Here is a 13,115-nt window from a genome sequence, read left to right on the forward strand (position 1 = left end):
ACAGTTGCCTAATAGATTGCAAAAGACTATGTCCCAGGCTTTGATGGAATACATTTTTTTTAGTTCAGTTTCTCAGAGTATAAAAAAAGAGAAGGGTTTATAATCAAATCTTTTTTTAAAAAAAATTTTATTTATTTATTTTAGGTGTAGATGGACCCAACACAATGCCTTTATTTTTATGTGGTGCTGAGGATCGAACCTGGGTCCCGCCCGGGCTAGGCGAGCGCTCTACCGCTGAGCCACAATCCCAGCCCCTATAATCAAATCTTATAGGTTTATAAGTAATTTTGTTTTCAATTCATTTAGCTGGGTATAGTGGTATATGCCTGTAATACCAGTGGCTTGGGAGGCTGAGGAGGATTGCAAGTTCAAAGCCAGTCTCAGCAATTTAGTGAGGCAGGCATTAAGCAATTTAGAGAGATCCTGTCTCAAAATAAAAAAATGAAAAGGGCTAGGGATGGATGTGGCTCAGTGGTTAAGTGCTGCTGGGTTCAATCCCTGGTATAAAGAAAACAAAACAAAACAACAAACATAATTTGGCCTCAGGCAGTTCTTGGGACTAGGGGGAACAACTGTCGAATTCATGTTGTTTTGCCTAAACAAAAACCAACCAAACAAAAAGCTCTAGAATTTTTACATTCCACAGATTTGTTTTAACCAGTGAAGATTAAAGAAAACATCTGTCCAGTTCCCTCTTTAAAGATCTTCATAGGAAGAATTTGGGGCATGTGGAAGAGGTCAGGTTCACAGTGTTGGCCTGTGGCTACAGTAGCAAAGTCTGGACAGAACATTGCAAGTAGCTTGGTTTTGGTTCTACCTTTCCTATCCTGTTGGCTTCAAGTTTGTAAAGCACTTTCAAATCATGAAAATTGTAAGGTATTTTCTTAAGAATCGACATCATTTTCAGAATCCCCATTTCATAAAGTTAGGATTTATAGAAGGCTGGATCTCAAGTACAGGGACCCCTATGATAATCAATCCAGGCTGCAGAAAAAGGCATTAAGTAAATTCTTTGGCTTTTCAGCGACAGCTTGGGCACTTTCATAAGATTTTTGTTGATGTTTTCACAATTGTTTATAAATAACAGGGCTGTGATTTGTATGCTGAGCAGAACTTTGACCTTAAAGTTTGTTTTCTAATAGAGCTAATGGATCTATTCTTGTCCAGTCCCTCTTCTGATATTGAGAGGATAATGGTTCAGCCTATCAACATGAAACAAAGTCAACTGGACCACAAGGAGACCGAACCCCTGACCCTGGGCTCATTAGCTCAACTCTTAAACCAGGCCAGCAAGCCAGCCAACCAGTTCATGATTTACTGGGCAGCAGGGACCAGACTCATGTGCTAATCTCATCCAGGCCCAGGAAAGCACATTTAATGAGCAAAAGGGCTGCTGTCAAGCACAAGCCTTGCTTCTATTAGCTACAGTGATTTTTACTGTCCCTGTTTCACAGTGGAGTTCAGAATCACCAACAGTTCATCTTTTTTTTTTTTAACATTTTAAAAATATTTTTTAGTTTTAGTTGGACACAACACCTTTATTTTATTTTATTTTAAATATTGTTTTAGTTATCAATGGACCTTTATTTTATTTATTTATATATGGTGCTGAGAATCAAACCCAGTGCCTCACATGTGCTAGGGAAGTGCTCTACCACTGAGCCCCAATCCCAGCCTCCAATAGTTCATGTTTTAATAGTTTTACTCTAAATGAAAAGTATTTACTAATTTAATTTTTTTAATGTTTAGAAATCCAGCATATTATAAAACTTTAATCATACTATTTGTCTCCTGTTTTGGGTTTAACATTCATTATGTTGAGATTTAGCCATATTGTTTTGTGTAGTGGAATTAATTCATTGCTATTTGATTCCTTTTTTCTTTTTCTTTTGGAACAACACCTTTATTTCATTTGTTTATTTTTGTATGTGGTGCTGAGGATTGAACCCAGGATCTCGCACGTGCGAGGGGAGTGCTCTACCACTGAGCCATAACCCCAGCCCCAATTCCTTTTTTCTTTTTCAGCAGCACTGGGCTTTCTGCATGCTAAGCAACTACTCCATCATTGAGCTACATCACCAGTTCTTATAATTTTATTTTAGGACAGGCTCTTGCTAAACTGCGGAGGCCAACCTCAAACTTCAGATCCTTCTGTCTCAGCCTCCCAAGTAGCTGGATTTACAGACATGTGCCACTGCACCTGGTTTACTTTGATTCCATTTTTGGACCCGAATATAATTCATCATTCTACTGTTACAGACATTTGTTTCCGGGTTCTTTGTCTTGTAAGTAGTGTGCTCTGCATACTCTTGTTCTTATGTCCTGCTGCACACAGGTAGGAACTTCTCCAGGGTATGTACATGTCTAATTGTGAAATTGTAAACTTCATCTGTGATTTTACTCAATGATGTCAAAATGTTCCAGCTATACTCCCACCAACAATAAGTATTCCAATGACTCCACTAGACTAAATATTTACTAATATGGTAGGTGTGAAACTATATTTTAATTATATTTAAAATTTGTAGGGCTGGGAATGTAGCTCAGTGGTAGAGTTTGTGTTTAACAGCCACGAGGCCCTGGGTTCAATCCCTGGCAGCACAGAAAAAAATATTTCCTAATTTCCAGAATATTAGTAAAGTTGAACAGTATTTTGTAAATTTACAGACCATTTCAAGTCTTCTCTTTGTGAAAATACCTAGTGTTTTATCCATTCTTATTCGATCTCTGTGTATATGTGTTTAAAGTCTGGGTATTAATCCTCTGTCAGTTAGCTTCTCCCAATTTTGATTTGCCTTTCAAACTTTAAAATACATACCATTATATTTTTCACTGTAATGTAATTGGTTTGTGCTTGTTGTATCTTAACACACAAAATCTTTGCCCAATGTTATGTAAGTAACTCTGTAAGCTCTGTCATGCTTTAAAAGTTTTGTAATTTTGCTGTTCACAGTGAAGTCTTTAATCCATTTGGAATTGAACTGCTACATACCTATATGAATAGGCAATGGTCCGGATCCTTTTATTTCATACATATAACACACAGCACCATTCATTGGGAAACCCTTCTGTTGTGTGCCGGCCTATAACACTGGCTTGTCTAGTTTGCATTGTCTCTGGAGTCTCTTAGACTCTGGTTAATGTTTATCTCTCTAGCACGATTCCTGGCCCTGTGCTTTCCTATTTTCTGAATGTTCTAAGAGCTAACTGAATTTGTAGTGAGGTGAGAAAGATAGAAACAAGGTTGTTTATATATTTTGATTAGTAAACCTGAGAGTTAACGCATCCTTTGAATTTCACTTGGTCATAAAGTTCACAAAATTTAGAGATGAGAATTTTATGCTTGTGTTTTCTTTACTGTGCAGTATCTACAAGCTATATTAATACAGACATGATTTTAAATCTGTTTGGTTGTGCTGTTTTTAATCAAAAATTTAATTAACATTGAACCTGGACCACTTCCCTGAACAGTAAATGGATAATGCCTGGCTGGTGAAGCCACACGAGACTATAATTAGATCTCATGAAATAATGGTCTCAAATTATTTTAAGTGCTTGTAATTTTTAGCTGTCTGCAGGACCATGCACAGCCATCAAAGGGGAAACGCAACTGGGAATGTGTGTGCTGGAAACCATTTACTAAGGGTACAGGGAATTTAAATGTACACATTCAGCCTGGGAAACTTTGTCTTGTTTATTAAATAAAGCAGAGAAAACAAGAGTGGAATCGGCACAGTGGGAAATAAGGTCACCAGATAAGGCTTTTGGGCTGCACTGTTTCCTGTTCTGGGTAGCCCTGCAATCCACTGAGAACTGCATTCCCCTCACCCAGATTGTAATTTCCCATATCCTGTCACTTGTCTCTACCTCCTCCCCCCAGTCTAGAGCTATCAAGCCAAGGCAGTTCAAACAGATAAAGACACAGTTAATTTGTTGAAGAGCACAGAGCTCTCCAGTAAACAGCTTCTTCCTGTATATGACTAGGTAGAGAGGACTGAGACGTATCAACAGAATAAAAATGAGATCAATTTGTCCTTGTACCCTACTAGACTATACTTATACAACAGGTCAACTCGTCCTTGATTTTCTTCTGCAAGTATATGGCGTCACAGAGAAGGGATACCTATAGTAGTCACAAGTGTTTTGAAGGTGATGACCTTTTTCCATCAGTGGTTACAATTACAGAATAAAGCAGCATAAATGGTAGCTGCTCAGGGGGAGGCATTCAGTTTCAGTGATGATCTTGTCTCAGGATGTGTTTCAGAAAGGTCCTTTCTCTTACTTTTTCTAAATTATCAAAGTGGTGAAGGCATTACCATGTTTTAAGTGGTCAGTAAAAACAGCTGCAACCCTTGTCAGGCTTAATGAGAGGGGGCAGAAATTGTAATGAAACACATAGGATAAAGATGTATTCCAGAGGATAAGAAGAAGCTGAATAAAAAAATACTCTCACATTTTACTGAGAAGTTATTATATTCAAGGTAGCTACAGTACTGAGGACTTGTTCTCTTTTATAGTAAAAGTTCACATCTCCAGTTCCCTGACTTTTGAAGTTCAAGGTTGTACTGAGTTGAGATTACTGATTAACTACATCAGGGGCTTTCAGGTCTCTAACCTGCTGATTTAAGAGAAACAGGGTTGGAAGGGAGCTTGGTTGGCATCCTGTCCCCAGTACCTTCATGTCCACATGAACTTGACTCACAAAGAGCAGAAACCTCAAGCCAGGTCTCTGGAGGCCTCAGCAGTGTCCCCCCACCCCAACCCTCTCCGTTTCTTGTTATTTCTGTAGAGAGGCCACTGCCCACAGGATTCCTCAGGACAAATCCTCAGGAGAAATTAATGGCTACTCATTAATTATGGCTGGCAGTTGGAAAAGAGAATTTTTGGCCCTAAGCAAACTTGAAAGTAAGGAAGAATCTTGAGCTCTAAAGTTTTAAAAATGCTAGACAGACATTTGGACAGGTGAAGACTTGAATGTCCAGGAAGCGCAGCCAGCAGGCGCAGCACAAAGAACTGACTTGGATGATACTGACAGCAATGACAAGAGAAGGATGCAAGGCTGCATAAAGGAAAAATCAACAGGTATTAGCCTGATTAGAAACAAGGGGTAATGGAGAAAGTCCAGGATTGAAATTTCAGGGAGTAAATTATTCACAACTATTTTTTTTTAAAGACCAAGAATTATTTTGCTGTTCAAAGCAAATTCTGCTTGAGTAAACGTCTGTTTGTAACTACATTTCTAACAATTTAGATATTCTACATTAATTTTTCAGTATTAGGAAAAATGGGGGATTTTCAATGTAAGTGCAAGACTTTTCCTTAGGATAAAGCATCTATATCTGGTGACACTTTGGAACACTAGTCAGTTTTCTCACAACATAAGATGTAGGCAAAGCTTTTCCAAAGGCAAAGGTTCACCTCTACAAAGTTAATGTTATATAAACATTAAAAGAAAAGTACTACAAAAAGAAATATTAAATAAAAGGTTTTGCTTTTATTTAAAATAAGATGCATTTATACAGTCTTTAAACCATGGATTATTGGACAATACTGGTAATCCACCCCTCCCTGGCACCCTTCTGGGCTATGTGACCTAGGAATTTTCTGACTAGCACCAATGCAGATTGTAACAGCGCAACAGACTAGAACGTTGCCTAGTCCAGGCATAAGAGTTAAGGACATTGTGGCAAATCATGACCATAAATGAAGTCATTCTTAATTTAGCAGATATTAAAACTGCATATTAATTATCTTTTAAAAGCATTTAACTAATGCAAGGATGCTACATTTAAGCCATTTCTAGTTGTGAAGTTTTTTTAAAAAAACTGTACAATTTTATAAAATTTGTGTTTGTACATTAGTTACACAAAATTTATACTTCATAGACCTTTACTTCATATTGTAATGCAAAAGTTGCATATTTTAGGCAGACAGTGAATATGCTGGTGCATACTATAAGAGTAATACAATATGGTGTGAAAATAAAAACACAAGACAATATACATACATGCTTATTCAAGGACAAAAACAAAGCGTAACAGACTAACAGCATTTTCCTTCAAGGTCAAATAATGACATTATTAAATATCAGGCATTTTTTGTATGCCTGATTTTATATTTGGAGAGGGGGATTAAATGGCTACTGGAAGGTTATTTTAAAACATTAAATCAAATTAAAATACATTAAAATACATGCATTAAACATGATAAATAGACTTCATATAGGTTAAGCCCTGCATAACTTTAGAGTAGATGGCTTATTTCTTACAATTTGGCTTGCTTAAATCACTGATGGTTTATTTCTGATTTGCCCACTATTTCAGTTTCAATTCGTAAGGAATGTGTGCCATATTCAATAGTCCATTTATTGTATCATTTTAGCAGATTACTAGTCGTGCTTGTTAGTGCACATATTAACCAGTCTGGTAAGGCAAAAAAGTTTTTCATGATAAAATGATAAATTTCAAGCTTACTTTATCAAGCAGCATATAACAAACAACAGCTTTTAAAGTTAAATATTGTTATGGCCATGGAGTTTCATTATATAGTATTTCTATTCACACCCAACCACTAGTAAGTTTGTAGAACATCTCTTCATCTAAACTCTCATTCTGGTCTTTTGCACGTGTTGAGAGAAATATGTAGCCACCAATAAATTCATGAACCACTTTGCAATCTACTTCAGTACAAATGAAGGACAATCGGACTTCATCTGCAAACTCTACGGTGACCTAAAACAAAGACAGAGAACTATCAGTTCCAGGAAAACTCCATGTGGCTGGGTCCTGTGAAGCTACTGTGCTGTTTAAGGCCTGCCCTAATCATAAAACATGTCAATCCTCAAATAATTACTCTTCTAAAACACTAAAGTAATAATGCCTTTAAGCTGAAAGAATAAGGAAAGTTTGCTACCCTCCCCCACCCCCATCCTTTTAGTTTTCAAGTTCTGAAGAGGAAGACTGAACACAAGGGTTTTAGGTCATTAAGTTCCCAAGTGGTCTCTGGTGATTCAATTCTGTCTCTCTTGAAGTCCTGGGAGAAAATCTACTTCCTGTGTTTTATTTAATATTTGCTTTAATATTAACCTTTAGGTATCTTGTTTAAATATTTCAGAAATGAGTTTTATTAAGTGACAGGAACTGATACAACATATCCAATATGAGTCTAAACCAAATGACTTTTTAGTAAATGATTCTGTTTATTTTATTTTTTTGGTACCAGGGATTGAATTCAGGGCCAATCCAACCACTGAACAACAACCCCAGACCTATTTTATATGTTATTTAGACACAGGGTTTAGCACCTCGCCATTGCTGAGGGTGCCTTTGAATTCCCAATCCTCTGCCTCAGCCTTCCAAGCCATTGTGCCTGGCCTGTTTATTTTAAATAATAAGGTTAGCGGCAACATGATATATAGTGGTACATGTGCCAGGCTTTAGACCCCCAAACTGTATTAGTTTGAATACTGAATCTGTTTTTTACTGTTTGTGGTCATGAACAATGGTGGCCCTTTGGCCTCTAAATTTGAGTGGCCTCATTTGTAAAGTACAGACATCCCATCTACCTTAGAAGGCTGTGATGAGGTTTAGAGATAGGATATAGATATTAAACATCTATTATGCCTGGCACAAAGGAGGCATTCAATATATAGTGATGCTATTCTAAGTGGAAGGGACTTATTCACTGTAGAAAACCCTAAAAAAGATCAAGCAATATTCTAAGCAAATTGTTATATCTTTAGAATTTTAGTTATGAAACAGGCAAATTTAAGTGAGAAATGAGTAACTAACCATGGTCTGTACTTTAAGAAATAATGATAAAAATATTCAGTACTTATGAGGCCTCTTTAAATTACTAGATTTTATCATAAAGACTATATATTTAACCCACTTCAATCTAATGTATGAAATATGATATGTCAAGAGCTTTGTAATGTTGTGAACAACCAATAAAAAAAAAAAGACTATATATTTAGGTAGCACTGTTGCTAGTTTACCTTTTTTTTAAATTTTTTTTTTAGTTGCAGATGGATACAATACCTTTATTTTATTTATTTATTTTTATGTGGTGCTGAGGATCAAACTCAGTGCCTCACATGTACTAGGAAAGCGCTCTACCACTGAGTTACAACTGCAGCCCCACTAGTTTACCATTTTGATCTCCCAGTTAACATTCCACTGTTTCATGTTGCTGAAGCGCCATGTTTTAATCGCATCTCCTGTGCCGGCATCCATCCTAATTAATCTGTTGTATGCAATTCCAATAAGTTCTTCTTTCTTGCCCCCTTGGAACCTGCAGCATTGAAAAAACCAAACATTTAAAAACGTGCATATGTGGGAGAACATATAGGTCTGTTTTTCTTCCAGACCAGTTCTCTCTAACCCTAAATAAAAGTGCTATTCTTGTATGAATAAAAATAGAAATATAATCATTCTGAGTTTATAATGAAAAAATTAAAAATACAGCAAATACATCCGAACAGTCCTTAAATTTTACTGTAGAACAGGTTAATGTGACTGTTAGATGTTTAGCTTCTAATTACAGGAAGCAGAGGAAGTGAAAATGCAGATTAAGGTTTATAGAGGTACTTAGTAGGACCACTGACCTTGCAATGAAGTGTGTGATGCCAAATTCAGGTAATGACTGCCAAGCTTGAATGAATCTCATCTTAGCTTCAATCAGACTCATCTGGGCTACGTTCTGATGGGCCTCCAAAATTCTTGCTGTTATCTAAATATGATTAAATATCATCTTTACCATTGGACATTTTTCTTTCATGGCAGAATTATGATTGAAAGACTGAATTTTGTATCCCACCACAAAATCATATATTGTAAGAGTTGAAAATAGAAAATATCTGAAGTTACATTTGGGAATTTTAATAAAGTAATATATTAAATATTTCTAAACTAAAAGATATTCTTAATTTTAGTTCTCATGTATCATAAGGGAAAAAAATACTATTAGTACATAATTGCCAAACTTGAGACACACATTCTATTATTAAACAGTATACTCATATGTGTGTGTGTGTGTGTGTGTATAAATATATATATATATATATATATATATATATACACACAGAGTTAATAAATTTATTTCTTCCTCTTTTTTTTTTTTTTTTTTTGTAAATATGAAGAACTTACCAAATCTCTTACATAGCCTGGCTGTAGATGGCAATGCGAAGAAAGAAAAAGGAAGCGGAAAGAAAAAAAAGAGGCAATCAGAAAAAATGGCAATGAAGCAAAGAAAAAGTTGCGGTAACCTGCAAACCAAAATTCCAGCCAAAAACCATGCGAAAAATTACTTTAGGTGGAAACCAAGCAAAGTAAATGCAAGAATGAAAATAAACACAAGGAAGCAGCAATTACTTTCCATTCAGAATACTGAGAAACACTCCCCATTTCAGAATGTTAAATGTTATGAAAATTAAGGGTAGAAATTTGTAGGAAGAAAATAAAAAGTACAAATACCTCTTTTCTTGCCTCAAATACCAGCTCTTACTGGTTAGGGTAAAGCTAATTATTTTAGTAGTAAAATAAAAATTAATACTCAAAAAGCTTTTAGTCCTCTCATAATTAGTCAAATATGATACATGCACTGCTTTTCAGAAGTTGAAGACATGAAATAGTGCAGTGCCCATACTGTCTATTTACACAAGAAAAGCAAACTCCTTAATTACCATTTGTTTTTTGCATCCTTTTTCCTGGAAGTAAAAATAAAGAGATGCCATATACTACACTAGGAATTGTGGCCATAATATTAGCCCAGTTCAATTTGGACTAACAGAGAAAAACACACAGGACAATTCTTTCCTTTAAAATTAAAAAAAAAATCCAATTTGAGTCTCATCATTTAAAAAATACCCAGAGCAAGTTGAGTTAACTTTATATATGTATAATTTGGGGACACTGAAAGTAGCTCAGTTTTAATATGACAAAAGTTAAATTGACCAGCCCAATAGGCAAATCATGTTTATGCCATGGTAGCATTAATGACTGCAGCTGCGGACTCCAGAACACCACTAGATTCAGTTTAACGATTAAGCATTATGCCTGATGAGCAGCACAGTGCCTGAGAAACAGTAGCAGTTAGACTTCTATCAGATTTCCTATGTGACAGGGTAGTCAAGCATGGAGCCTTCTGGAAACACCTGTAAGTCTAGTTAGAGAAAGGATTTAAGATTGCATTTGATTTGATGGCAGCACGGAAAACCAGAGATCAGGAAAGATCCTTAACCACAGATACACTGCCCTCCTGTCAGTTAAAAGAGAGCAAAACATTTCTTGTCCTCAAGAGAACATATGACTAGTTCAGAGCTCAGGGGTGAAAACTATTATTTCCTGTTATCTGACACTGAAATGATAACATTGCTAAGATTTGAAATCATTCAGAGCCTCTGAAGGCAAATGAATTCACTAATTTTAGAAACAAGTTTCCTTACCAATAATTCTTAAATGAAATAACTAAGAATAAAACATGAAATTACTACTTCCTTCATTTTCCCTTTTTAACTTAATAATCTACATTCCATGGAGTTCCCCAGGGTAGCATTTCCTCCATTCCTCACTACTCCCACAGCCTATGACTATGAGATAAACAATTTCCATGTAGCTTAAACAACCCCTAAAACTTAAACACAAATACTTTGTGATTAAAACTCCTGAACATTTATAGCTAAATGCCAGACCCATATAATAAACATTAAATTTAAAGTTAAGAAATTAAGTGTCTGAGTATTTAATAGGGACTTTTCATTATGTGTTAAAATATTCCTCAACATGGGGCTGGGGATGTGGCTCAAGCGGTAGCGCGCTCGCCTGGCATGCGTGCGGCCCGGGTTCGATCCTCAGCACCACATACCAACAAAGATGTTGTGTCCGCCGAGAACTAAAAAATAAATATAAAAAAAAATTCTCTCTCTCTCTCTCTCCTCTCTCTTTAAAAAAAAAAAATATTCTTCAACAAAGATAAAAGTAAAACTAAATAAAAGTGCAATATTTATTCTAAAGATTTTCTCTGCTCCCCCACCCAAACTGAAGCTTTTTCCTTTTATGGCCTGGTGTCTGGTGCGGAGAATAGCAGGGGCTATCCCAAGTGAAATTCCCCTGTGAAGGGCTTGTCGTGTTGCAGTGACGAACCATTTTCCCAAATAGCAAACCTTTTATGGTATTAATTTCCAGGAAAGAAATTAACAGATAAAAAGCAGTAAATTTTAATTACAATTTAGAAAACTTTGTAACCTTGTGCAAAATCTCAGGTTCTAACTGTTAAAATTAAGTCAATGTTGGTGTGTAGACTATTTCTACCCTTATAAAGTTAATTTCAAGGCTGAAAAAATCTATTTCAACAGCAAGAATACATTTTAAAGATTGTACTGTGAAATGCCGTCTGCTTTGTAATAATTATATAAATTAATAAAACTAAATGGATTAAGGAACATAAAGCATAGATGGTTTTTAATTCCCTAAAAGAACATCCTGTTAATAAAGTAATTTCCTCAGGCTGTTTAGAATAAATATGCAATCAACTATTCTACCTTGTTGTCTGTCCTGTTAAAATGTGTTTTTAATGATAAATTAAAATGACTAAAGTCTACATTTTTTCCTACTTTATATCATTACTATTATTATTTTCTTTTGGTACCAGGAATTGAACCCAGGGATGCTTAACCAATAATCCACACCCCCAGCCCATTTTTAAATTTTGAGATAGGGTGTCACTAAATTACTTAGGGCCTAAGTTGCTGAGGCTGATTCTGAACTTGCAATCCTCCTGCCTCAGCCTCTCAAACTGCTGGGATTACAGGCATGTGCCTATTTGTATATTTTATATTCTAACTAGCTGATATGAAATTTTTTATACTTTTTAGCTATAGTTGGACACAATATTTTTTTGTGGTGTTGATTTTGATTGAACCTATGACTTTGCACGTGCTAGGCGAGTGCTCTACCGTTGAGCCACAACCCCAAGACTAATGACTCTTATTTGATAGAAGAAACAAAATTTAAATGATATGTACAAAATAATAAAACATCAGAAAGCAACAGATTAAATATAATGAGATACCTGTTTGTTCTTATATTTTTTTAGATACCGTGGGGACACCAAACATTCAGGATTTATATCAGTTGTGATCTGCTCTGGTATTAATTGAGGATCTGGGTTTAAATGCTGCATCTTCAGAAAGGAAAGAATATTCTGAACTTCTAAGTTGTAAGAACTGTCCGCCATGGTCTTGCCTTTGGAGGCTAATCTGCAGGCTGCCATCCAGTGTGCATACTGTTTTTCCTATTGGAAAAAAAAAATACATTGAAGTATGAAATCACATGGTGATGTAGATATCACATGGTGGTCTTCTAAGGATAAAATGTAAGGATGATTGATTGCTCAACTCACTTAGAATTTACAGAATATAAGGTTTACTTTCAACTGGGAAACTCACATTGTCACAACGAAGCCAGATTTCATTCATGCCCTCTGCGACTGGAATCAGAAGTTTAATGTTAAATTTTTGGCCGGAAATGTTTACATCTGGGGTAACTTCACATCCTGTAATTAAAAAATTTAATTATAAAAGTGCTTAAATTTACTTTTAAGAAATCTCAAACCAATATGATAGCTTCATTTTGTGGGTTTTTAACATACTGGATTTTTGTCACCCTTTAGGAATTGATCTGCATATACCTATATATGTGGGAAGTTGATATGAAAATAACTTTGGTATTAAGAATGACACTTTATAGACTAGTCTCCAGAAATACATGAATTTACGGGTTATTTAAGAATCTAAGTAATCAACACCTTCAAGCATGAGTGGGGGGCTTTTTGCAAGAGAATGATGTAATGTGAAGGCTCTCTACGGTCTACTCAAATTGTCTGTGCTTAGTTTATGCCACCCATGATGCCCTAAGATTCCTTGCTCGCCATACTGGAGCAATTGCTCTTTTCACAGAGTACAAGGAATTAAACACCAGTATATTCAGAAAGAAGAAATGTTAAAAATATCATTTCTTGGCCTCCACACAAATATTTAAAGTGTTAAATAAAAGAAATAGAGCACCTCCGTGTCTTATGCATCAAGTCAAATTACTTAGGAATCATTTTTGTAAAAG

At 35.6% G+C, this 13,115-nt stretch overlaps 1 protein-coding gene across 6 annotated transcripts in view; it reads right to left on the bottom strand.

Moving 5' to 3' along the window:
- Positions 1 to 5,472: 5,472 nt before the first annotated feature.
- The window catches only part of FERMT2 (FERM domain containing kindlin 2), a 95,120-nt gene continuing 87,477 nt past the window's right edge, over positions 5,473 to 13,115 (bottom strand). For 4 of the 6 annotated variants that reach the window (XM_081291648.1, XM_081291643.1, XM_081291645.1 and 1 more), the window contains 7 exons: positions 12,446 to 12,552; positions 12,070 to 12,291; positions 9,683 to 9,706; positions 9,147 to 9,167; positions 8,606 to 8,730; positions 8,151 to 8,292; positions 5,473 to 6,731 (listed from right to left, as the gene is read on the bottom strand). In XM_081291648.1, the coding sequence (XP_081147774.1) occupies positions 6,558 to 6,731; positions 8,151 to 8,292; positions 8,606 to 8,730; positions 9,147 to 9,167; positions 9,683 to 9,706; positions 12,070 to 12,291; positions 12,446 to 12,552 (815 nt within the window). In that variant the 3' untranslated portion in view covers positions 5,473 to 6,557. The remainder of the gene's footprint in view (positions 6,732 to 8,150; positions 8,293 to 8,605; positions 8,731 to 9,146; positions 9,168 to 9,682; positions 9,707 to 12,069; positions 12,292 to 12,445; positions 12,553 to 13,115) is intronic. The other 2 variants (XM_081291646.1, XM_081291647.1) reach the window with 1 other exon arrangement.

The sequence above is a fragment of the Spermophilus citellus genome (assembly GCF_964194105.1).
Source record: "Spermophilus citellus genome assembly, chromosome: 4".
In the NCBI taxonomy this organism is placed as follows: domain Eukaryota; kingdom Metazoa; phylum Chordata; class Mammalia; order Rodentia; family Sciuridae; genus Spermophilus; species Spermophilus citellus.